Source organism: Pieris napi, chromosome 12, assembly GCF_905475465.1.
Source record: "Pieris napi chromosome 12, ilPieNapi1.2, whole genome shotgun sequence".
Classification (NCBI taxonomy): Eukaryota; Metazoa; Arthropoda; class Insecta; order Lepidoptera; family Pieridae; genus Pieris; species Pieris napi.
The window spans coordinates 11,936,689-11,959,967 of NC_062245.1; the positions used below are offsets into that span (position 1 = coordinate 11,936,689).

At 34.4% G+C, this 23,279-nt stretch overlaps 4 protein-coding genes across 7 annotated transcripts in view; 1 reads left to right on the forward strand and 3 right to left on the reverse strand.

Moving 5' to 3' along the window:
- Positions 1 to 489: 489 nt before the first annotated feature.
- On the reverse strand, positions 490 to 5,410 carry LOC125054774 (multiple inositol polyphosphate phosphatase 1). Its single transcript, XM_047656844.1, has 9 exons — positions 5,200 to 5,410; positions 4,996 to 5,130; positions 4,623 to 4,798; positions 4,239 to 4,364; positions 3,832 to 3,982; positions 2,924 to 3,024; positions 1,998 to 2,107; positions 809 to 991; positions 490 to 690 (listed from the first exon to the last, which is right to left on the reverse strand). Exons 1-9 carry the CDS (start codon positions 5,357 to 5,359, stop codon positions 534 to 536), a joined length of 1,299 nt encoding a protein of 432 aa, XP_047512800.1. The 5' UTR covers positions 5,360 to 5,410; the 3' UTR covers positions 490 to 533.
- Positions 5,411 to 6,558: 1,148 nt separating this feature from the next.
- On the reverse strand, positions 6,559 to 14,226 carry LOC125054598 (7SK snRNA methylphosphate capping enzyme bin3-like). The gene is made up of 5 exons (XM_047656592.1): positions 12,830 to 14,226; positions 12,489 to 12,679; positions 11,757 to 12,097; positions 9,029 to 9,250; positions 6,559 to 7,205 (listed from the first exon to the last, which is right to left on the reverse strand). Exons 1-5 carry the CDS (start codon positions 13,861 to 13,863, stop codon positions 6,648 to 6,650), a joined length of 2,346 nt encoding a protein of 781 aa, XP_047512548.1. The 5' UTR covers positions 13,864 to 14,226; the 3' UTR covers positions 6,559 to 6,647.
- A 477-nt stretch (positions 14,227 to 14,703) lies between these two features.
- On the forward strand, positions 14,704 to 17,100 carry LOC125054711 (protein claret segregational). The gene has a single exon (XM_047656740.1). The coding sequence runs from the start codon at positions 14,833 to 14,835 to the stop codon at positions 16,708 to 16,710; it is 1,878 nt and encodes a 625-aa protein (XP_047512696.1). The 5' UTR covers positions 14,704 to 14,832; the 3' UTR covers positions 16,711 to 17,100.
- Positions 17,101 to 18,039: 939 nt separating this feature from the next.
- Positions 18,040 to 23,279, reverse strand: part of LOC125054491 (inositol-trisphosphate 3-kinase homolog) — a 68,386-nt gene continuing 63,146 nt past the window's right edge. For 3 of the 4 annotated variants that reach the window (XM_047656420.1, XM_047656423.1, XM_047656421.1), the window contains 2 exons: positions 19,333 to 19,488; positions 18,040 to 19,152 (listed from right to left, as the gene is read on the reverse strand). In XM_047656420.1, coding sequence (XP_047512376.1) covers positions 18,250 to 19,152; positions 19,333 to 19,488 — 1,059 coding nt within the window. In that variant the 3' untranslated portion in view covers positions 18,040 to 18,249. Of the gene's footprint in view, positions 19,153 to 19,332; positions 19,489 to 19,593; positions 19,781 to 23,279 lie in introns of those variants that run through there. The other variant, XM_047656422.1, reaches the window with a different exon arrangement.

Genomic DNA, 23,279 nt, shown 5'->3' on the forward strand with positions numbered 1-23,279 from the left:
AAGACAAGAGGGTGTAGGCCGAGAGAAAAAGCCGGCGTAAAAAACTCTCGGTACTCTTTTAATGATTTACACAGAAGAGTTTTGAAGCCAATTTGTACCTTTATATATATAATTCTACTGTACATGTGTATGTCACTGAACTCATCTAAAACGGCTAGACTGATTTGAATTAATTTTCTTGTCTGCGTTTGGGTGGTGGCCTGGATGGCTTAGATTCACAAATCAGCCCGGCAGTTGGTGCTGCAGTCGGTAGGTTATTTGACTATACAGCAAATAAACAGCTGGTATATAATATATATAAATCTTCTGTGCATATGTAATGAAACTTCTAAAGGGCTGGACAGATTTTGATGAAAATTTTTGTGTGTGTGTGGAAATTGTTGTTTGTTGAGTCGAGAATGATTTACACTATTAGAATGTTTATGTAAGACGTTTGTACAGGACAATATCTGTCGGATCCGCTAGTATATTTATAAATAAACAACTACAGAACTGGTATATAATATATATTTAAAAATAAATTCTGTTGAAGCTTACGAAACATTACAAATATCAGCATGATTACAATTGTGTATAGAATTATGAAAATATTCTTCTAGAAGATTCAACGGACAAAGCTCCTTTTCACACATTGGCAGCTTTATAACTCTTTCTTGGTGTAGAGTTAAAATTTTATCGCCATCTTTACATCTGAAAAATGAAATATTTTAAGAATGAGAGAATTTTTGCCCCGTTAACGTTATAAGCCCAATATCATTTTCGCTGGGAATCGAACCCTCGAACAAATAAAAAGGGGGTTTTTACTCACTTGTACATGACGAAGGCTATGTTCGATGCAAAGCAATCTATGTTGGAAGCTCTCCATGTCCTATCATCATCAACATAGTCACCCCTTAAATGTGATTTTGGTTTGTATAACTGAAGATGCGCCAACAACTTCAACAGCGTACCGGAATGGGCGAACAAAAATGTCGCATTTCGACTCTCATTCCTAAAATTAATACTATGTTACGAAATGCCTTATTATGTTGGAATAGGTGGACAGATGACCTGGTGAATGTGAAGGGAAAGCGTTGGATGCAGATAGCGGGGAAGTGGTCTTACTGGAAATTTAGAGGAGAGGCCTATGCCTAGCAGTGAATGACAACAGACTGAAACGAGCACGTGGGATGAACACGCAATATTTTAATCACTATTAATATTACGCAGTGTTGGCCTAGTGGCTTCAGCGAGCGTCGATCTCCGGCTGTGCACCAATGTACTTTATTTCTATGTGCGCACTAAACATTTGCTTGAATAGTAAAGAAAATCATTGTGAGGAAACGGGATTGCCTTAGACCCAACAAGTTGACGGCGTGTGTCAGACACAGGAGGCTGACCACCTACTTACCTACTTGATTGACAAATGACAATAAAACTGATACAGAAATCAGAGGTCCAGGGTTAAAAGGTTGTAGCGCCACTGATTTTTTTATTTAGTTTATTACTATGACACGATAAGCTTGTTGTAACCATTGCTTTAGCCAAAAAAGTCAAAAGTGAAAATTCTAAATCATTTATTCATATAGGTAACGCAATGTATACTTATGAACGTCAAAAATATATATATATGAAGTGCTTCTAATTTTACAATTACCGCCAGTTCTCAAATCAAGGGCGTATATATAGTAATAAACTCTCCGCCACTCTTTTTTATCAATTTTTTTTTTGTTTTACACAACGTTTGTAAGGAGCTGCAACAATTACACCATGTTCCACATGACATCGTAAGTAATAAATAATAATAAAATAGATTAAAAACAAAGATTTGTCCTCTATCAGCAGGAGACATGGTGAAATAGGAGCACGCACTTACATTCCCGTGGGAACAACACGCAAGCAACAAACACCTACTAACATAGACACCCATGGGCTGCGGTTATTGCCTTTAAGGCTGTCCAGTAAGCTCAGTTACCGCTCTTTTATATCTATACTGTAAGGCCATATATAAAACCCACCGTAAAGTATGAAACATATGTTTCAAAAGCATACAAGCCGGACGTAAAGTCAGATTATATCCGTACCCATCGCTCCAGTAATGTTTTAAATCATAATAATACTCCAATCTCTGTAATTATAAATAAGCATGTTCACAAAAGTAATAATTATATTATGAAGCAGTGGCCTAGGATACTGGTAAGTATTACGTAAGCACTATAGGTGGGGGGGGTCTTGATTTTCTTATTTAGTGATTTAACGTCAACAATAATTATATACTTTTTACACATTGTCTATGCTTGAAAACGAAACGCACTTTTGAGGATTCCTACAAAAAAATTATGTACTATTATTTTTGAGAGCTTCGCTTACTTTTTCTTACAAGAGGAAGGGGAGGATAAATTACAGTAAATCTGCTTACGTAATACTTGAGAGACCCCTAAGCGTGTGGTTTATAGGTTCGAATCCCAGCTTTTCACCAATGGAGTTTCTGTCTATGTGCATTAAACACTCGCTCGTGAAACACAGATAATTAGAAACAACAAATGATCACGAAACATAAGAAAAATCTAAAGCCCATATCTTAAAAGGCACCACTGGTTTTATATCTTCTTTTAATATTTATTATTATTTGTTAGTATACTCCAGAAATAAACTAAATATTATTATTATTAATAATAAAAATATATTTTAAGGAAACATTTTAATAATCCTTGCCCCTTTTGTTGTTGGAAAATCAATTTACAGACTACCGTGCCAGACCAACTTTACAAAGTGACGCGAGGAGGGGTCGGTCCGTGAGGTACAATGGACCCCAACCCGTTGAAACCCAACAGCCCCATCTGCTCGCTATAGACGGGAGACAAAGTTTCCCTTAATCTTTGTAAATAATCCTTGATAATATAGAATTATTCACATTTTACATAAAATCAATAGAAATAAATACCTGAATACTTGTAGAGTCAAACGGGCAACACCACGGTGATGCAAAATGTTTATGCCATGACGTTTCGTAGCCACAAATTTTATACATCAGTGATACCACATCTAAAAATAAAAAAAATTAATCAATTTAATAAGTAAGCCGTAACTAATAATTGCTGGCAAGCCAAAGCCCGAAAAATATTTAGTAATTGTATTTATACAAATTGTATAAATTTCAGAGTTTTTGGTAAATCAAAAATGTATGAAATTAACTCGCGTTTATGTCCCTTAAGTTTTACTTAAGTACTCAATAAAACCAAATACATATCATATTTCATGTAATTTAAGTTAAACATCTTATGCAAATGTCGGAAGTCTGGAATCATTCCAAAATAAAGTAAATAAACTCTCAAAAGATAATCGAAATACATACTAAAAGCGAACAGAACTTTTAATGAAATTTTTCACGAAACATTGCGACATCTTATAAATCTAACTTTTTACCAAAAAAAACAATACATGTTCGTCTTAAGAGCTAGTTTAGCAAAAGCATTATCTACCAAAACATAATGTTAAAAGCTAAAATTTTAAGTGAAGTTTACCGTCTCTATAAGAGTGCTTACTAAATTAAATCTATTTAATTATTGTATTCACTAACCCGCGTCACAAAATATAGAAATAAGTACAGGGAATAAAATATACAAGGCATTGGGTTAAAGCATAGAACAGAAACATATAAAGCTAAAAGAATATTTCAAAAAGCAATGGTGCCTTCAATCTTGCTGGAGCTAGCGAGGTTCTAATGGTGTGGGTGTAAGAATACGCTAAGAATAACAATATATAGAAATACTATAGGAGAGAGCTACATTTCTAAAGCTATAGCTAAAGATGCAGCAAAAGCAAGAAGCTATGATTTGTATAAATACAAACCCAAACTCAACACCCTATCAAGACCCAAATATTTAGAAACATTTGATAATGTTTCATTCATTTCTTTACTAATGCCATATAATTTTTGCTCCTTAAAAGTTTCAGGATTTTTCTTGACTTCTTTTTTCCACCTGTCACAATTTTTGTAAAACTGAAAGTGCATTTATCTATAGAATTACTCTATAATCTATAACATGGGTTATTTGTAGGCATAGATTCTATTTCAGGTGAGATAAATATTGTTTTGGAATGTAGGGCTTAGAAGGACATCACAGACTTACAAAGAAAAGTATCACTAAATCAATAACTTGACAAAATTTAGATGATTTGAGAATAATAAATATGATTAATAAAGGCATAAATACAATCTGTTTGGTAATATTTATGATATGGAATGAAAAACATACCCGGAGTGTATTGTCTACTTTCAGGGCTGGTTCAAAGACAACATTGTGAGCATTATTTTTATCAAACAGCCCAATTGAAAAATATTTTGCACTCTGTTGTGTTCTTTGAGTTGCTGTATATCTAAACTGTGAATAGAAGAATATATAAACTTGATAACAAAAAAAATTAGGATTAATTTCTTCCAAATTTGAAATTCATTATCATTCTGGCATTTATTAAAATACACTATATATATATAATGAACAGCTGTATGTATAAAGGCAGGAACAGAGGGCTTGCAAACACCTAAGGAGAAAAATTATAATTGAAAGAGATACAGAAATATAAGAGCAAAACTTCTGGTGGTATACCACTGAAGTAATTTGAATTTGAACATGATTTACCTGGAAGCTGTTATTATCATACTTTTGCTTAACAATATTTGGGAATCGTTTATGTGTTCTCTCAGCTAGTAAAACCATTTCATCTTGTCCTTCTAAGGTCAAATATTTCTCTTCTTCCACTGGCATATCACAAGTCCAATGTTCAAAAGTTTGCAACTGCTCCTTGTTCAAAAGTCCTGTAATGGTATAAAAGAAAAAATAATACACTGTTTAAATCTTATAACATAAACTTTAAAAGCACCAAATACACAATAATCTCAGGATTTCAGGTTAGGCATTTGTTTGAAAGCTTATTACTTTTTATTTAAAACATTAATTTAAACATGAAAATTCTTTGCATAATTGCAAGCTTAACTTCAGTCTATGGACTCACCCTTTCCCATGTTATGCTGTAATAGCACTTCATATTTCAAGTTTTGTAAAACTGTTTTTGCACCTACTATGTCTTTTGCGCTAGGGAGACGAGATCCGTGGCGTAAGAGCATCCATATTTTGTGTGCTTTACAATCTGGAAGATATGAAGAATGTATATTTATTCAAATATCTGAAACTCCATAAAAAATAGTGGGTTACTTACTAGGAAACTTTATTTTAAAATCATCTTTGTTGCATTTAATTCTATATGGCGTACGAGTACCTAAATGATGCCGTATGTCAGATTTTATGCCATTACACTGATAATATCTTAATATAATTATAAACGACAATAATGGGAAAACTTTTTTAATAATACTCATATTGCATTGAAACTATTTTTATTATCATTGTATATCAAATTTTAACATTTTTATCAAACTTTTCACATTTATATTTTAATAACACGTAATTTTGGCAATATTTTAATGTTTCACAGAAAACTTAAAAATTTAAAAACTACAAACAAATAAACGAAATGTTTTATTTTTAATTTGTCGATATCTGTCAATTGTCAATCGCACTGACAAACAAATTGCAAAATATATAATAAAGATAATTAATATTCAAAGTTTAATTAATTATATATTGTTGTAAGTGAATAAAAAAAATTAATTTTGAGTTATATATATTGTATAAAAGGAGGTCTATCTATACCTAATAAAAAAGCCCATCATGTTTCCTACTATACGCATTGCGTAGGATTTAACATTTTATAATGACGATGACGTAATACGTCTAATATTTGTATTTAGTCACATCGGAACATAACAATACACGTGTGCTCTCCCAGAGCGATAATTTTAGTGCTCTCTGGATCGATGTACTCATCTACAATTCGCCTCCACCAGGAAGCGTATTATTATATTCTACTTGCTGACCTGGCAAACGTCGTTTTGTCATGTATATCATTTATAATAAAAATTTGGGGTTGGTCGTAGAGGGGTGAAAATTGGGGGTTGTATGTATTTTTTAATGCTGTATCATAAAAAAATTAGGGGAGGACTACCCTTAACAATTAGGGGGGTGAAAAAGAGATGTCAGATTCTCAGACATACACAAAATTTCATGAGAATCGGTCAAGCCGTTTCGGAGGATTTTAACTACAAACACCGCGACACGAGAATTTTATATATTAGATAAAACATTATCTACTAGAAAATTTATATGGCATTTCGTGCTGTTAATTTATACACTGACATTATTATCACGCGACTAATTGCCATCAGCTTAGTGGTTTACGCTTATTAGATCCAAGCCGGTTTGAAAGTTTTTTGTTGTTAGTTGATAGGCACAGACGGCTGATGTATCTATAAAGATTGATAAATAAAGAGAAAGGTCAATGAATCAGGCAAAGCAAAAACTTGTGCCATTATATTCTGCATAGTATTTTTTATGTTAAGTAGGTATAGGATACTTTACTATGTTGTTTGTTATTTATTATTGTAGAAAACAGTTGTTTATTCAGTCCAGAAATGTCGTATAATCAAAAAATAAGGTTAAAAATAAAACAGGGGAGACGTAACTGCTTACAAATAAGAATTTATTATAAAATATGCTCAGCCTTAATTTTAGGGGATCTACCGATTATTTACAAAGGCGGAATGACGTTCAGTCGTCGTGTAGGCGTTCCGGTGCGGGGAATCCTCTCGCAGTCAAGGGGTCAAGCGCGGGGGACGCGTGGGGGGCAGGGGATGCGGTGGGGGACGCCGCTGGGGATGCACTTCCCAGGGGAGACGGAATCGTCGCATACACAGTGGGCCTCGGGGGCTGGTACGACGGAGCGTATGAGTCACTCCGCGGATTGTAGAAGGGCGAATCGTCGGCGCTGCAATCCAAGTTCGGCGAATACGGAGTAACGGCCCCGCAAGATGGCGCATCGTCGCTCGGCCGGTACGCAGGTGCCACCGGGGCGTACACCGTCCGACGGGGAGACTCGGCTTCGGGCTTGTGATGGGACGACGGCGCGTACGCATCCGACCATCGGGCCTTGCTGGGGGTGAAGTCCCCTTTAACGTACAACTGGATGGGACGCGTGAACCCCTTGCTGGCATGTTGGGGCACGCCTAGAACACAGCACTTGCTGAAACCTACTTCAGGTGAAAGTAGATACTCGCGGAACTTGTACGGGAACAGTTCAATTGAATTGAAGTTCTCGTAAATTGTTGGCTGAAACAAAAAAAAATTATATATTATGTGACTATGCTTGTGCTAATATCTATGTAGAACTGAGTATAAAGATAGTCAGTCCTCAACTATCTGTAAAAAAAATTAAATTGTTAACTACCTTCTTATTGGAATATTATTATAAATGCGAATAACTGTGCCCTCACACTTGGATAGTGAAAAAGCCAGTAATTTTATTTATTTAAAGTACGCTGTTTTAGATTGAATATGAAATATGTACTTAAATTAGCCTTATTGAAAACCACACCAGGTCTCGTCTTACAACATCTTGCGAAACATTTTTAATAACATGACAAATTACTCTCAGTATAAATAAACCAATAACACTTCTACAACCTTGTCTAGGCCTCGAGATATATTTATGAGTCGTAATTTTTTTTAAATAGGCAAATAGGTGATCACTGATCAGCCCTCGTACCTAATATGCGCTCGCCAACGTTCAGCGTCTAAGGCATGTCAGTTTCCTCAGGATGTCTTTCTTTGCTATAAGAGCGTGTGTTGCAAACAAAATGTAAAGTGCATTGGTGCACAGCCGGGTTTCGACGTAGGGAGACGACGACGTTTTCGTAGGGACGTATGTCGCACGTTCAAGGCCATCACTGTCATTATAATAAATCAAGATTCTTTACTTAAGTAAGTTTATTTCAAAATATTAAATATAGCAGTATTGACGACTCATTGGTCTAGTGGTTAGTACCCCTGACTGCGAATCCATGGGTCCCGGGTTCGATCCCCGGCTAAGGCGAACATCGATGTGATGAGCATTTGGTGTTGTTCTTAGGTCTTGGGTGTTTAAATATGTATTTATATGTATATATATCTATAATATGTATGTATATCCGTTGCCTAGTACCCATAACACAAGCTTCACCAGCTTAGCACGGGACTAGGTCAATTGGTGTGAATTGTCTTAAAAAAAAAAAAAAAGAATTGCAACAGATTACGTAACTAACTGCAATATAATATTATCGTCAGTTTGAAACAATTACTGAAAAATGTCTATTAGCGTCCTGATCCAACTTCACACGACTTTTTTTTAATATATTATTAATAAATATAGCCTAACTTATTCAAGGATAACGTACAATATTTTTAAGTTCAAGCTGTTAGTCAGTTTATTCGATACAAACAGATATGATATATTAGCAATTAATATATTAGCACAGATTGAAAGCACATAATTATTAATTTATAAACTGTATTTTACAAAACCAATAAAATAAAAATAAGACTATTAATGTGTGTGTTGTGATTAACACTCCCGGTGTTTGATAGAGGAGAGATGTAATAGGCGTGTGGAAATGTAGTATTAAGATTTCTATAGAATCGAAACCCAATTCTTCTAGCCTAATTTTTATGTATTTTTGATATAGTATGACAATCTCGGATTCGATAGAAACGAAGATTTTATTATAAAGGACAACTTCGGTAGTCCGTTGTTTTGGCCTATTCCCCCGAATATTATAGCAGTATTAACAGTGGAGTAACTATGGGGTGGCAGGGCTGGCAAAATACTACGGGCCCCCTGCCCAAGGGATATTATGTTGTATGGATGAATGTGAAGTCTCCAATACGCATTGGGCTAGCGTAGGGACTACAGACTATTCCCTCTCGCCTAAGAGAGGAGGCCTATGGCCATCACTGGTACATATACAACGTGTAATTGAGTACGCTGAAAATCTCGAAGTTTATTAAAAATTAACTAAGTAAGGACGATTTATTCTGATAGGGCCCCATCAAAAGAATTTGCCACGGGCCCCAGATGGTATAGTTACGTTACTGGGTAATAATCAAAATAAACTTACCGTTAAACGCTTTTTCTTCTTATAGCTAGCCCAGTTTTGTGCTTCAAGCACAAGCTTTCCTCCGGGACGTAGATCATTGAACATTCTTTTGAAAGCTCGCTTAATACCAGCATCACCCCAATTTAAATGAAGCCATTTCGTGGTAGATAGACACAGGATCAGGTCGAATTGTGGTGACTCCATAGACCCCACTGCCACATCTTCACGGGGCACGTAGTTGCCCTGTAAACAGAAAGACATTTTATAAATATATGATTTAGAATAAAACCTAATAAAAGCAATATGGTATATACAATTATATAGTTTTATTATATATGTAGGGAAAACATAATATCTTTTCCTATAAAAACTCGTTTTATATTTAATTTTTCTTCTTTGCCGTCTGATCGACGATGTTGAATTTGTCACTTGACGTAATAGATGTAAGATGTTTTAATTATTTTCATTATATTATTTTATAAAACCTAGAATATAGGCTTTAAATGTTGTTTCTTTTGTATTCACAGAGAAACGCAGTTGCGCCTTATTTATTCCCAGTACTCGTATAAGCTATTGATACCATTATAAAACAACATTTAAAGCCTATATTCTAGGTTTTATAAAATATTATAATGAAAAAAATTAAAACATCTTACATCTATTATGTCAAGTGACAAATTAAACATCGTCGATCAGACGACAAATAAAAAATATAAAAAGAGTTTGTAGGAAAATATATTATGTTTTCCTTACATATATATGTCGCCAACTAGCTTAATTAGCCGTTCAATTAACAGCCTAGCCTTTTAACTACCGGCCTGAAAGATATTTAGCTTTAGAGTTTGTTACAACATGTAATAAACGCGCTGGCTTATGCCATTTGCACGATAGAGTGACCATGTGGCAGAAATAAAAATACATACATACACAGCTAAATTCACATTATTATTGTCACTACACGCTTCCATTGTTCTTGTTATTTTTCATTAAACTTTTTGAATACACCATCAAAGTTCTGGTTTGCCGACGCCATATTGACAGTTTGAACAGTTTCGTTTCGATTTTGAGAGTGGCAGACTAAATTTAAATTAACAATCAATCACGAAACGTCATCGATCCAAGTCATTTGCCTAGCTGTTTGCTCAACTGGCTGAATATCTTTAAGGCCGCTAGTTAAACGGCTAATTAAGCTAGTTGTCTGCGACATATACATTATATAGCTGCCAGAGTAAAGTATTCACTTGAACTATAGGTAACACATAAAGATTCCCCTGCCCTTTTTCCCCCTGTTCTATAAAAAAAGTGTTTTATGTAAATCCGAAATATTACTTTAGATAGGAAAGTTATTACAACAATTGATGTATTTGTGTGGTATTTTACTTTGTTTCGCTACATTAAATATGCGTGGATTATAATCCCATTGTTAAATGAATATTAAAGAGCCGAGTGAATCATTTTCAATACTCTGACTTGTTTATGTTATATTCTTGTATTTGAACCTGACAAGACTGTCCAATTTATTAATTAAAATAAAACAAAAATCTTGGCGATTAAAGAGTGGCGGAGAGTTCTTCTCTTCGGTTCTACGCCCTTGATTTGAGAACTGGCAGTAAATGTAAATTTAGAAGCATTTCATACATATTTATTTTTTGTCGTTCAGAAGTGTACATTTTGTTACCCATATGAATAAATTATTTTTGAATTTGAATTAAAAGCCCTAATTTTAAAAACAAAACTAGTTTTCCAGACATATTCATTTCACCTGGCTGTTAATTGTGCACATTATAAACGAGATTAGATCATTCTTATATATTATGAGGAGTATCGTTATTTGTTACTCTCATAGAAATGGTATGAAAAATCATTGTGCTGCTCTACATAGACATTGATTTTAATATAATACTAGTAGAATCGGCCAAGCGTTGCTGTGGCTAAGATTTTTGTTATATTACATAGTAGTAAACTATTCAAGAGAAACGGCAGGAGAACACCAATCCACCATGCTTTTTTGGTGGTTTTGCCATTAAATTGTACGTGAAACGTTGGTACTTTCAACACAGCGCCATCTGTTAGAATTGTGACTATCAAATAATAAACAAATATTTTGCAATAAAATAATATTGCGGGTATAAATTGAGATGTAAGCTATCCTATCTTTTAAGTTGGATCAAATACACACGGTGTTAAAATTTGATAGTCGGTTCGGTAGTTTAGGAGTCATAGCGGACAAACAACGTGACACGTAATTTATATATATTAAGATTAATACATTACAGGCTAGGTAAAATTAATATATATATATATATATAATATTATAAGCGTTCGTTTTATATCGTTGTCCGCTCCGAATTAACTATATAGGCTGAAGGTGAATAGGGGCGAAGCTGAAATAATGATTGCTGTTGTATTCGCAGCGTAAACGCTTAGTTAAAGCCAAGGTGCTTTTATATTGTGGGCCAGTGTTCGGCTCATAAGCTTGACAACAATTAATTATAAATAGCTTGACTTATTATTATGAGAGATGTTGTAATGTGACATTTGCTATGATATTATTATGATATTGATCCAAACGCAAATTAATCCTAATCATAAGATTTTAATGTTTAGAAATATTTTTATCGTAGTAGTAGCAAACCGTTTCTGTATCTTTATTAAATGCAGGGAACAGAAAGTATATCATGTGCATATGAAAATGGGCCGAAAACAGTTAAATTTAGAACTAAATTATACACTTATAACATTTAAATACCTGTTTAAATGTGACATTATATGGAAATGTCGCTGGTGTTGTTTCCTCGGGAACATTTCCCATTGGACCATACATCATTGACATCGACATGGGAAAGAAACACTGACCCTCGGGCTTGCCAATAGCCTTTCGGTTCTTTCTGGGTCTTTTAATCTTTCTTCCTTTCTTGTCATCTTCTTTTTCCTTCTGCTCTGATGCAGAACAGTCACATTTCTCCTCTTTACATTTATCGCAATGTAATTTCTTATCATCGTGTAGATCTTCTGTCTTTTTCTCATCATCGCCCTTTGGCTGTGGTAATGGAACTGGTATAAACGAATGGAGATTTTTACGCGCTCTTCCTGAAATTATATAATAATTTGTTTTATATAACATGTGTATAGTTTTGTTATGACAATAATAGGAATATTATTAAGATTTTTTTTTTTTTTATATGGGGAATTCATAAATTAGTAGTAGCCATTATTTTAAAACTACCTCCAAACCCTGTCATTTCAATTGTATCCATATATTTCTATTTGATATAAAAAATATGTTTCCAGAATTTAAGTCCTATGTAAGAGCAACACAATAGTAGAATAAAAAAAGAAATTGCTTTCCATATTAATAGTTTTAATCCATCATAAAAAATTGGTATGTTTTATTTGAGAACTTTAGATTAGTATTGTAAATAATAACTTTTAATAGATTTACACTTACAGAAATGCTTGCATAAGATATATTTTAACTTACCAATAAGAAGATTATCAATGTCAATGCCCACAACTGATTTGGCACCAAGTGTTCGAGCCACTGCTATGGAGATATGACCAACATTACAACCAATATCCAAGATATCTTTATTTTGGAACAAATGCCTATGCATTTCAAATACTTGCAGACGAATATCCATCATTGCATTGAGATTACGATACCCATAATACCTGAAAGTAAGGTGTTGATGTTAAAGTAGGCAGAAGCATGTATGGGCGTTCATTATAAAACGTCAGAGAAAAGTTAACACTGTTCACAATTTAGTGTGAAATCAAATATCAGGACGCTACAAAATATTTCAAATAATGGTTTATATTTACCTATCATAGTTTCCATATTGATAGCGAGAGTTCTTTGGGTGAAAAGTTGGCAGTTTCTGTTCACCTTCAGATAGACTCTTCAGTTTGGTCCTGTGAGGAGATGCTGGTCTTTCTTGTGGCCCTGTCCTCTGTTGGGGCCTTGCCCTCATCCATGCACCAGGTTGTGGAACCACAGGACTAACAATTTTATCCAGAGATTCCATGCGTCGTAGTTTTTTGGCATCTTTACATTTTTGCGAATTATTGTCACTGTCACTACATGAACGTTTGCGCGACTTTGAAGATGATGGTTCGGGTGGAGGTGGTTCTTTGATGTGCTCCTTTTCTTCTACAGTAGCCTCAACATCGGCTGCAACCGATTCTGCTGTTCGACGTCTAATGCGTGGCTTCTTCCTAGGTGTTTTTTTGCGTTGCTGCATCTCAAGCCTCTTCTCATACTCCTCATTGTCCAGAGGTTCCATTAGATTCAAAGGATCTCTTATGTTAGGTGGAATAATCACATCTATCTTTGCCTTGTGTCGTGGTGGTGTGGGTAATGGAGAAGATTCAGGTGTAACTGCATTCATAGCTCTATTGACATCCTCATCTTGTAAGCTATTAAGATTCAAGGGATCAGATATGTTACCGCCAAGTAAAAATTTCGTCGGAGGAATAAAGGCTTCCTTTCGCGGACGATTGTATGGAAGGAAAAACTTAGAAATAGATGGAAAACTTTGTGCACGTTTCTTAGTTTGCTTAAATTTTGTGCCTGCGTGATGTAGCCTGCGAACAGTACTCCTTTCTGGATTTTCTTTTAGAGCACCTTTCTTGCCATGGCGAGTCTTTTTCTTTAATTTCTTTGAATTTCCAATAATCGACTCCTCTTCTTTAGACGAATTGGCATCACTAACCGTAACATTATTGGATGTGTCTATTTGTGATGTATCTGAATTATCAACCACATTGTTTCCAACACTAGATACGCTTTGATCTAAATCCTTACAATTATCACTTGTGCTTACAGTTAAATTTAATTCCTTTTCGGGACTCCCCATCGCGAGATCACAAACATATAGATAAAAGATCACATAATATTTAAAACAATAAACTGTAAATCAAATTTACCGCCACGACAATTCTTGCAAAATGTACAAGGACATCCGCCAATAGCGATAAACAGGCCCTAGATATTTTACTTAAAAGTATAGAAGATCTTTATAAAGCCGTGATTAATTAAGCGGAAATGCACGAAAGTTTTATTTTAGTGGAATATTCAATATTCCAACTAAACACAATTAATTCACATTTGCCCACTTAGACGCACCACAAAACACATCGGAACGATTTCCGAAATAAGCAATTGACATAATTCTAATTTACGAATCACATTTTAATAGCTGACAGTAAACGGCTGATGGTTCTGTGGTTTTGTCATAGTCACAATGACATAATATTATATTGTACAAGCTGACAATTACCAACAGACTATATACACCAAGGACAGCGTAAATAGGCATAAAATAGCATAAACCTTAAAATATTGTTTTTAAAAATATAAAAGTACACACTTAATTTTTATTTATGTTAATATTTAGCAGCTTAATAAATATAATTGTATAATTAGAAACTATCGTCTGTATATTCTATTAAATTTTCAAATCATTGAAAAAGTAACGCAATTGTTAGATTTATAATAATTTAGGTTAAAAAAAATATTTTTTAATTTCAAAATCATTCCTATTTTTGATAATAATTATTGTTCATTTTTTTTTTTTTTTTTTTTATATTATGGCAACAGCTTCATTATTGTTCATTTATTAGTCATATAATTATTATATCACTATATTTTTGCTTTTTTGAACTGGCAACATAGATTCAGTCGGCGTCAAAACAATTTTGAATTTTGAATGAATTATGAAACGACCGTTAATGGCTGTTAAGTTAGTTTGTGTTGTGTAAAAAACGAAACAGGGGTTTAAGTGAATAATTATATTATTTGACAGTGTTTTTTTGACCTCTTGCAGATGTCTCGCATTCCAAAGCTGCCAGGGGCTAAAGAAAATAGACCTGGGTTTTCAAATATAACAAGAAGAATTGGCAATGGACTCAGTGATGTTGATAAAAAAGCGCTTCTTATGAACCATACCAAACCGAGTTCAACAATTACGTCTAGTACCTCAGTAGCAGCTCCGCGGCTTAAAAGAGCAGCTTCTGCAAACGCTGTAGAACCTCCTTCAAAAGCTGCTAAAGTGGAAAGAAAACCAAATGTATCAGCAAGAATTCCACCATATGACTATAAGGCAAGATTCAATGATTTAGTGGAAAAACATAAGGTGATAAAGAGCGAATTGACTACGTTAAATACTAAATACATTGAGGTATCTGATGACTATGAAAAGTACAAAGAATTGTCTGATAACAGCCTTAAAGAAAACTCTATATTAAAAGACAAATTGCAAAACTGTTTAACAGAGCTGAGACAGATTACCGCCGACCATGACAGCCTCAAACTTGACAATGAAATGCTGAAAAGAGAACTTGATGACCTGCATAATAAAACTAAAATATTGGAAGATGTAACAAATAGTTTAAAAATTAAATCAATGGAAAATGATAGGCTCAAATTAGAAATTGATGATATGAGCCGACGCCACAAGAGTTTGCAAGAAGAAAATGAAGCAATAAGAGTTCTTAATGAACATCTTAAAAAAGTGTCAGCAGAACATGAAATACTACAAGAAGATCACAAATGTGCTCTTGAATTAGTAAAGAAAAACCAAACTCACCGTGATGCCTTACAAAACATAGTTGATTCTATGTATAAAGACCAGAGAATCCTAAGGAATACTATACAAGATTTAAAAGGCAATATAAGAGTTTACTGCCGAGTAAGACCTCCACTTGAGTCTGAAACTAATAAGCCCCTGTACAATTTACATGTTGTTGATGCATGCACCATTGAAATTGAAAAAATTGAACTATTGAATTCAGCTAGAAAAGGTAAATCCCAACATACCTTTTCATTTGATGGAATCTTTACACCCCATTCTTCACAAGAAGATGTTTTTGCCAATGTTTCTTCAATGGTTCAATCTGCCCTAGATGGATACAATGTGTGTATTTTTGCTTATGGACAAACTGGTTCGGGAAAAACATACACAATGGAGGGTGGAGATGGAATAGCCGAATATGGTATCATTCCAAGATCAATAAATATGATTTTTGAATGCATGGCAGAATTGAAAGAAATGGGTTGGGAGTTGTCAATTAAAGCTTCATTCTTGGAAATTTACAATGAAGTTATTTATGACTTACTTGATTCCAACAAAGATCAAGAGAGCCATGACATCAAAATGGTCAATTCCAAAGGATCAGAATTATATGTTTCCAACTTGCGTGAGGAAGAAGTGAAGAGCGCTCATGATTTCATCAGGTTGTTAATTTTTGCTCAACGAAACAGACAAACGGCTGCAACATTGAACAATGAAAGAAGTTCACGATCACATTCTGTGGCCCAAATTAAAATCTCAGCAATTAATGAAAAGCGTAAAGAAAAGTTTACGAGCAATCTTAATTTGGTAGATCTTGCTGGATCTGAGAGTGGGAAAACAACACAGAGGATGGGCGAGACCAAACACATAAATAGATCACTTTCAGAACTGTCTAAAGTGATTTTGTCTTTGCAGACTAACCAATCACATATTCCATACAGGAATTCTAAGTTGACACATCTGCTTATGCCCAGTCTCGGTGGAAACTCAAAAACCCTTATGTTAGTAAACATTAATCAATTTGATGATAACTTTAATGAGACTCTTAACTCCTTAAGATTTGCCACCAATGTTAATAGTTGTAAAACAACTAAGGCTAAAAAGAACTTGACTTTGTTTGATGGGTTTTAAATACATTTCTATATGACAAAATATATAGCATGACAAGTTTTACATGGACGGGATCTATGGAACTGATACATCCACACAAAATTGTATTGTATGGAATATGATATCTAAAATAATTTCCCATTCTACAATAAATAAATAATGAACCCACCAATATGTTATAACTGCGTTTATGTTTCTATTATAATTTCTTATTATTGATGTTTGACATATCTCATGTTTTTTACCTTTCTCCTAAATTTGTCTTGTCGTAAATATGTATTTAAATCTTAGATTAGTCTAGTAATAATTATGGTTATGTTGTCATATGATATTTGTATGAGAGATAGTTTTAATCTTGTATTGGTTTTAGATTAGTCATTAATTATGGCCTAATAAAATATATAATACATATTTTTATTTTTTTGTAGTATAAATACCAACTACTTCTTTTCTTTGTAAATTTTGTTTTATAATCTCTAAACTGCAGCCAACATAAATGTTAGCCCCAATTTTAATTCATAATTATGCGACACGTGTAGTGTTGCTGTCTTTTAGTAAAGCAGGGTTAGTGATTAACACACTCAAGTGTATGGTGTATACAGTATAACCCGGAGATTCTAAGTTCTAATACCGGCATAAATATAATTGTTATGGATAGGCAGGTGAGGCACCTACAGTATATCACACCTTTAAAATTTTAAAATGATAACAAAACACTAATATAATTAATGCTTCTGTACATATTTATTAGGAGAATTTGTATGGTATAGCAGCGCCATCTTCTGGAAAGAACTTGAACAATGACTTAATTTTCTGCACGAATGATATACTAACGATCTAACATGCTCCTAGATGGAGTCACATACTCGATTTCGCGTGACTCGTAATTTAATATTGTATTTATCATATATTTTTAAAAAGAGATAGTGGGTTCTCTGTAATATGGCTTAGCATAGCTTTTTATCCCTTAGGATTATGCGCCTCGGAACACTAATTTAAATTCGGGCAGCGTATTTTGAATTTCTTCTTCCACTCTCGGCTAAAAACGAATGGTTTGACCTAACAATCTACTATTAATTCCCAGTCAGTTAGAAATTTTATATTGAGAAATTACTTTCTTGCTCATTTTAAGTACCAGTATATAAATTATACTTAGCTAGCTGGTACAATAGTTGAGTGCTAATTAAAATAATAATAATAACGTTTTAATATCTGTATTAAAATTGATTAAAATTGGTAAAATTAAGTAGATTCAAATTTATATTAATAGGTAAAAATGTTACCAACTTCTAAGTTTTTATTATAGATATTATTCAGGGTATTTAAGGAATTTAAAAAGAAACACACACGAAAATCATTAAATTATAATTATCAATTAATCATTAGGACTAGATCATTAAGCGAAACTGGTTTCGCATTGAAAACAATAATTCTGTACATCCCCGTGCGTACACCCTCGGTGGGCGCAGGAACTAGCACTGGGCGAGCGCGGCTCAGGCTTCGATTTGACCGCAGACGAGACCTTCAGACCTTTTCCTTCCAGGTCCACTCATCAGTCGCTCAACGAGACACTTCAGGTAATTTAGCCGTTTCTATAGTCTCTATCAGTCTATCCAGTCCGTACAGAAAGCCCTCCTCGTGGCTTCCTTGTTCCCAGGGTTCGCGATGCGTTACACTCAAACCCTCAGGAAGACGTCGGGTCTTAGCGAAGTCGATTAGCCACGCCCCGACGCGCTCATCATCGTAAATTATAAATATACTACTACCGACGATCTCGTGCGTCCGGAAGAACTCAGAGTTTTCGAAAAGTTCCCTTATTTCGCGGAGACGGGCAGCAATTGAGCGGCGCGCGCGCTCATTGCGAGCGAAGAACTTGGCCACTGTAGCGGTCAGATGTTCTGGCTCTTTTACTTTCTGCAAATCAGTTAAAGGAGGCTGTCCTGGTAGTTTGACAGCTTCAATTCTAAATCCCTGCTCGGCTGAAGAGGAGCATTGTTCCCTGAACTGCATGTATCTTAGTTTGGTGACGGCACGCACAGTATGCTCTGCTTCAGTCGGAGCATTTGGATCGAGGCGAACCATCTTCTCGTACAGGTCGGTTCTAGCCCGAGCGTTGCTGACTTCGTCTTCAAGGAAAGTCCTGGTTCCCATTTTGATGTCCATAACGTGGGGGTCGCGGAAGCCGTGCAATAAATCTTGAAGCTCAATGAAATGTTCACCACCGTATTCCAGTTCTCTGTAGTAACGTGGGATGGCAGACCGCATGTGGGGACAGGATGCGAGGGCAACGTAAGCGTCACGTTCAGGGTTATGTGAAGGGTGGTCGCCGGGAGAACGGCGTTTCCAAACGGTGCCAGGTCCTGCGGGTGCTAAAGATCCCGGGTGACCGGAAAGTTGGAACCATTCCGAAGAACGAGTCTTGAGTAGCGCATCCGAGGCCGGTGCGGACAACTCTAGTGCATTCTGAAAATAAAAGGAAAGAACTTTATTGTAACGGACAAAAATTTTAAATCTGAAAAAAACCTCTACTTCAAAACTAAAATCAAATACAAATAATTTGTCTATAAATTATTACTGATCTTAAAAAAAGAACTGAAGTATTAAGAACTTTTTAAACCATTGAATTAAAAAATTGAAACTTACAATAGCCAAAAATTTCAGCAAATCCGAAGGTTGGGATGGTGATGTAGGGGCAGACACTACAGGAGAAGTTTCCGAGGAGGCGTGGCGTCTCCATCGCTTGAACAGAGCGCCTTCCTCTTTCCCACGCCAGCGTTCTTCATCTTTACCAGATGCAACCTGAGGACAATAGAAACGACACATTGAAACACCGTGCAACACACAGATACGTCAAGAATATCGATTCACTTTCGTTTGCAGCGTCGATTGCACAAAGAAACGTACCGCTAGTATTTTGTTAGCGGTGTAAAGGAGCCCGCCAGGTCCAAGACGGCTGAGCAGAGATTGGCGGGAAACGCTATTCATTTTACTAGTTACAGTCATGGCGAACACAATGAATGTACACGCGAGAAGCGATCAACGTTTGTGACTAAGCGTCTAGTGCTAACTTGCGAGTGATGCCAGTGGGAGGGTGACGATGCTTTTATAGAGACCTCGGCTTTCGCATGACGTGTGCGACCGCACTACTCCGCGCCCGCGCCGCACGCACGTCGCTGGTTTGTTTTCCCCGCGTTATTTTGTTTAGCATTAGGCTATTCACGACTTGCACTTAGCAAGAGCGCGTTGTATTACTTATATTAACAAATTTTAAAATACAGAACTTGAGGAAAGTGTTGTATAATTTCAGAGGGTAATAAACGTGTGTATTATATATAAGTTAAATTACTTTTATTTTTACACAGTATGTGTGCGAATTCAATTTTTTTACAGTGGTTTGCTTTTTGCTTTTGGATAAGAATGTAACAATGAAGTTTATCTTTAAATTTGCATAGTAGTTGCCATGGCAAGGTAATTAAACGTAACTGGGGTATAAAGTGATCCGATGACGCAAATGTTTTGTTCTTGGGACAAAAGCCGTGACGTGAGGGGAAGACGCGTTCCGCATCCCAAAGTACTCCTGACAATTCGCGGTAAACAGTGATAAATACCTAACATGCATAAATGCCAATTCAGCCAGTATTTTATGTATATATTTTAAGTATCGCAAAGATAGGATTGTCAATAAAACAATAATAATTTATATTTACTGAATTTAGTGAAAAAATTTGGGTAAAAATGAAAAGTTCATCGCTTCCACCTAGTATTCTAATTGACCAGAGAAGCCTCAAATGAAAGCCATGTTTGTTTTAAAGATTATGTAATATTAATTGTAATACACTTACATTAATGGCGTTATTACACGTTTGTTTATAGATTATTTATGCCATGAAAGTAATAAATACATAAGACAAATTACAAAGAAATGCACCATGAGTTATGTCAAATCGACATTCAAATATATAATTAAATAATGTCGCAATATGTTTTGATAAGCTGACGATGAAAATTGAGTATGTTAAAACCGATTATTTTTAAGTTCAATCTATAATATAAAAATGAATCGCGGAATGAGCGCAAATCTTGAGAGCAACAGAACCGATTTTGCTAATTCTTTTATTATTATATATATTCCTTGAAGTACGAGGATGGTTCTTACGGAGAGAAAAATAAAAAAAATTGAGTGAACAAGTCTAAACACAACACAACACTTTTCTATACGTATATTTCCTTACAAAATATTCGTAATAATACTCAAAAGTCAATTTGAACTTTAATACCATATTATAAAGTTCAAGTGTTAGTGGAGGGGTTCCGGGAAGGTAATTTTTATTTTTTGACATAATGTATTTGTAGTATATATATCTTTACTAGCTAGACCGGTGTCCCGAATAGCAGAATAAGTATTTTTTAAAAATAAAGAATCGACTGTTAGACGGTACGATGTTCGCCAGGCCAGCTAGTTAATTATAAAATTAAAAGCAATTAGATTTCTGATATAATAATCCATTTATATCGTCAAAGTTTATAGCTTTACGAAATAACCTGTAATTTTTTTATCGACATCTGCGTACATGAAAGCACTAATAAATTTTAAAACGTAAAAAAATTATTTACCTCAGAATAACTGAACCACAACCAATTAAATTTTTTTGCCCACGTAGCACAAATTTTTTTCTAAATTTACCTTTTATGGAGGTACTTAGCCGCGTTTACATAACAATAATATATCAAAAATAAGATTTAAAATTTCTTAATTATTTTAAAATATTCAATTTATATTTTTACTATTAATTTAGTGTATTTTTTTATATACACGTTTAATCCTTCTTCGGGTTTTTTAGTCGGTTAAAAACTAAAGGAAACTAAAGCACCTGGCGTCATCGTGAAGGATAAATACCTATGCGATTATCAAAATTCTCATAAGGGATAAATTATTAATTTAATTACATTTACCTCGCCTTACGCGACCTAATAAAACTGCATCTCATTTGACTAGTGACGGTTCTACTGCACAATAGGGTTTCAATTTACGAAAATGTAAATTTTTCTAATAAACAAATAGTAATAGCTGTTCAAGCAATAAAAGCCGTCCTGCGTCGGTGTAATTGTGTTTTTTTTTTAATAAAAGAAATCTCGCTGTTGGACTGAAGGATCGAGAGGCTGTGAGCGTCGAAGGAGAGGTGCTTTTGCGACCGTTATTGCGGAAATTTCATATAAAACGGCATTTATTAGTAAAAGTTCAATTCAAACTGACAAAATCATTTGATTGCTGTACAAATCTAGAGGAAAATATAAATTTCCGTTTCTGACGGAAACGGTCTCAAAATATTTTATATTAGTTATTGTGAAATATATTCATTAAAAGGAATTTAATTTTACACATGTTATTGTATCTATTTAATATAAAATTTTCGGATAACACGGGCTCAACAATTTTGCAATTACGTTTGAAATATAAATGCACCCACCAGGAAGAGCAAATAAAGTAGCAATATTTGTCTTAGTAATGCATCAATCGACGTTCACAAATAATAAGGAACGTCATATATTTATAAAGTTATTAACACATAAATACTGAACTAAAAATAAATAATAATACCTCGTGTTAAGTCATAATTGAATGACTAATTAACGCCCGGTTTTTATAGCATTGTCTATGTACTAGAGCGAACCTTCTAGGGTCAGTTATGTAAAACAAACTGGATTATTCCATTTTCAAATCATATACCATAAATCAAATTATGCTAAACGCGCGAAAATACAAGTGACCATGTCAGATGTCAATGCTCTCAAATGTAATAAAATTTCATGAATTTTTAGAAAAAAAAAATATTAAGAAGGACGTAACGTTTATTGAATATAAATACTACCAGAAAAGGGATTTATAACAAAACTCACTTTTTTACGAAATTATTATAAAATTGTATTACCAATAAAACATTTATGAACTAGTTTAACAAAGTATTAAGTGACTGTGTACGCAGAATATATGAAGTATCTTTTGTAGATTTAAGTTTCCTTGTGATTGATGAATAATAATGTATGACGGCAGGACTTTTCCATGAAAATATGCTTATTATGCTTTCATGTAATTGTTAAGCAAATTTGAATTATATTATCCTTTCATTGTGAAATGGGTCAGGGTCGTTTACGAAATCAACATTTACACAGTACATTCGTTAAGGAGTATTTATTCTTGTTTTTATAGCTTCCATATTTAAAATACCAGCCGTAATTACTCCCAATGGTAGATATTTTTACAGAGCGTGATAGTGTATTATCTATAGAACCACGTTATAGATAAGTTATCTTAAAAACTTAAAATGTTCTGTTATATGTGTCCGCTTTTTCCTATCTTTCAGAAGCAAAACCTATGAAATATGATTCACCATACGTCATAGTCGCGATTTGCGGTGTCTATAACCCTTCTATAGATTATAATTTAATTAAGGCCCTATCCCTCCACGAATTGCTGTGTCAGTGTCTTGGGGTGGACTGCGGGGCGCTGGAGCAGTGAGGCGCGCCGTCCCGTAATAACACTTAGTTTATGTAAAACATTAAATTAATGTAATTTTTAATTCTGAAATGGA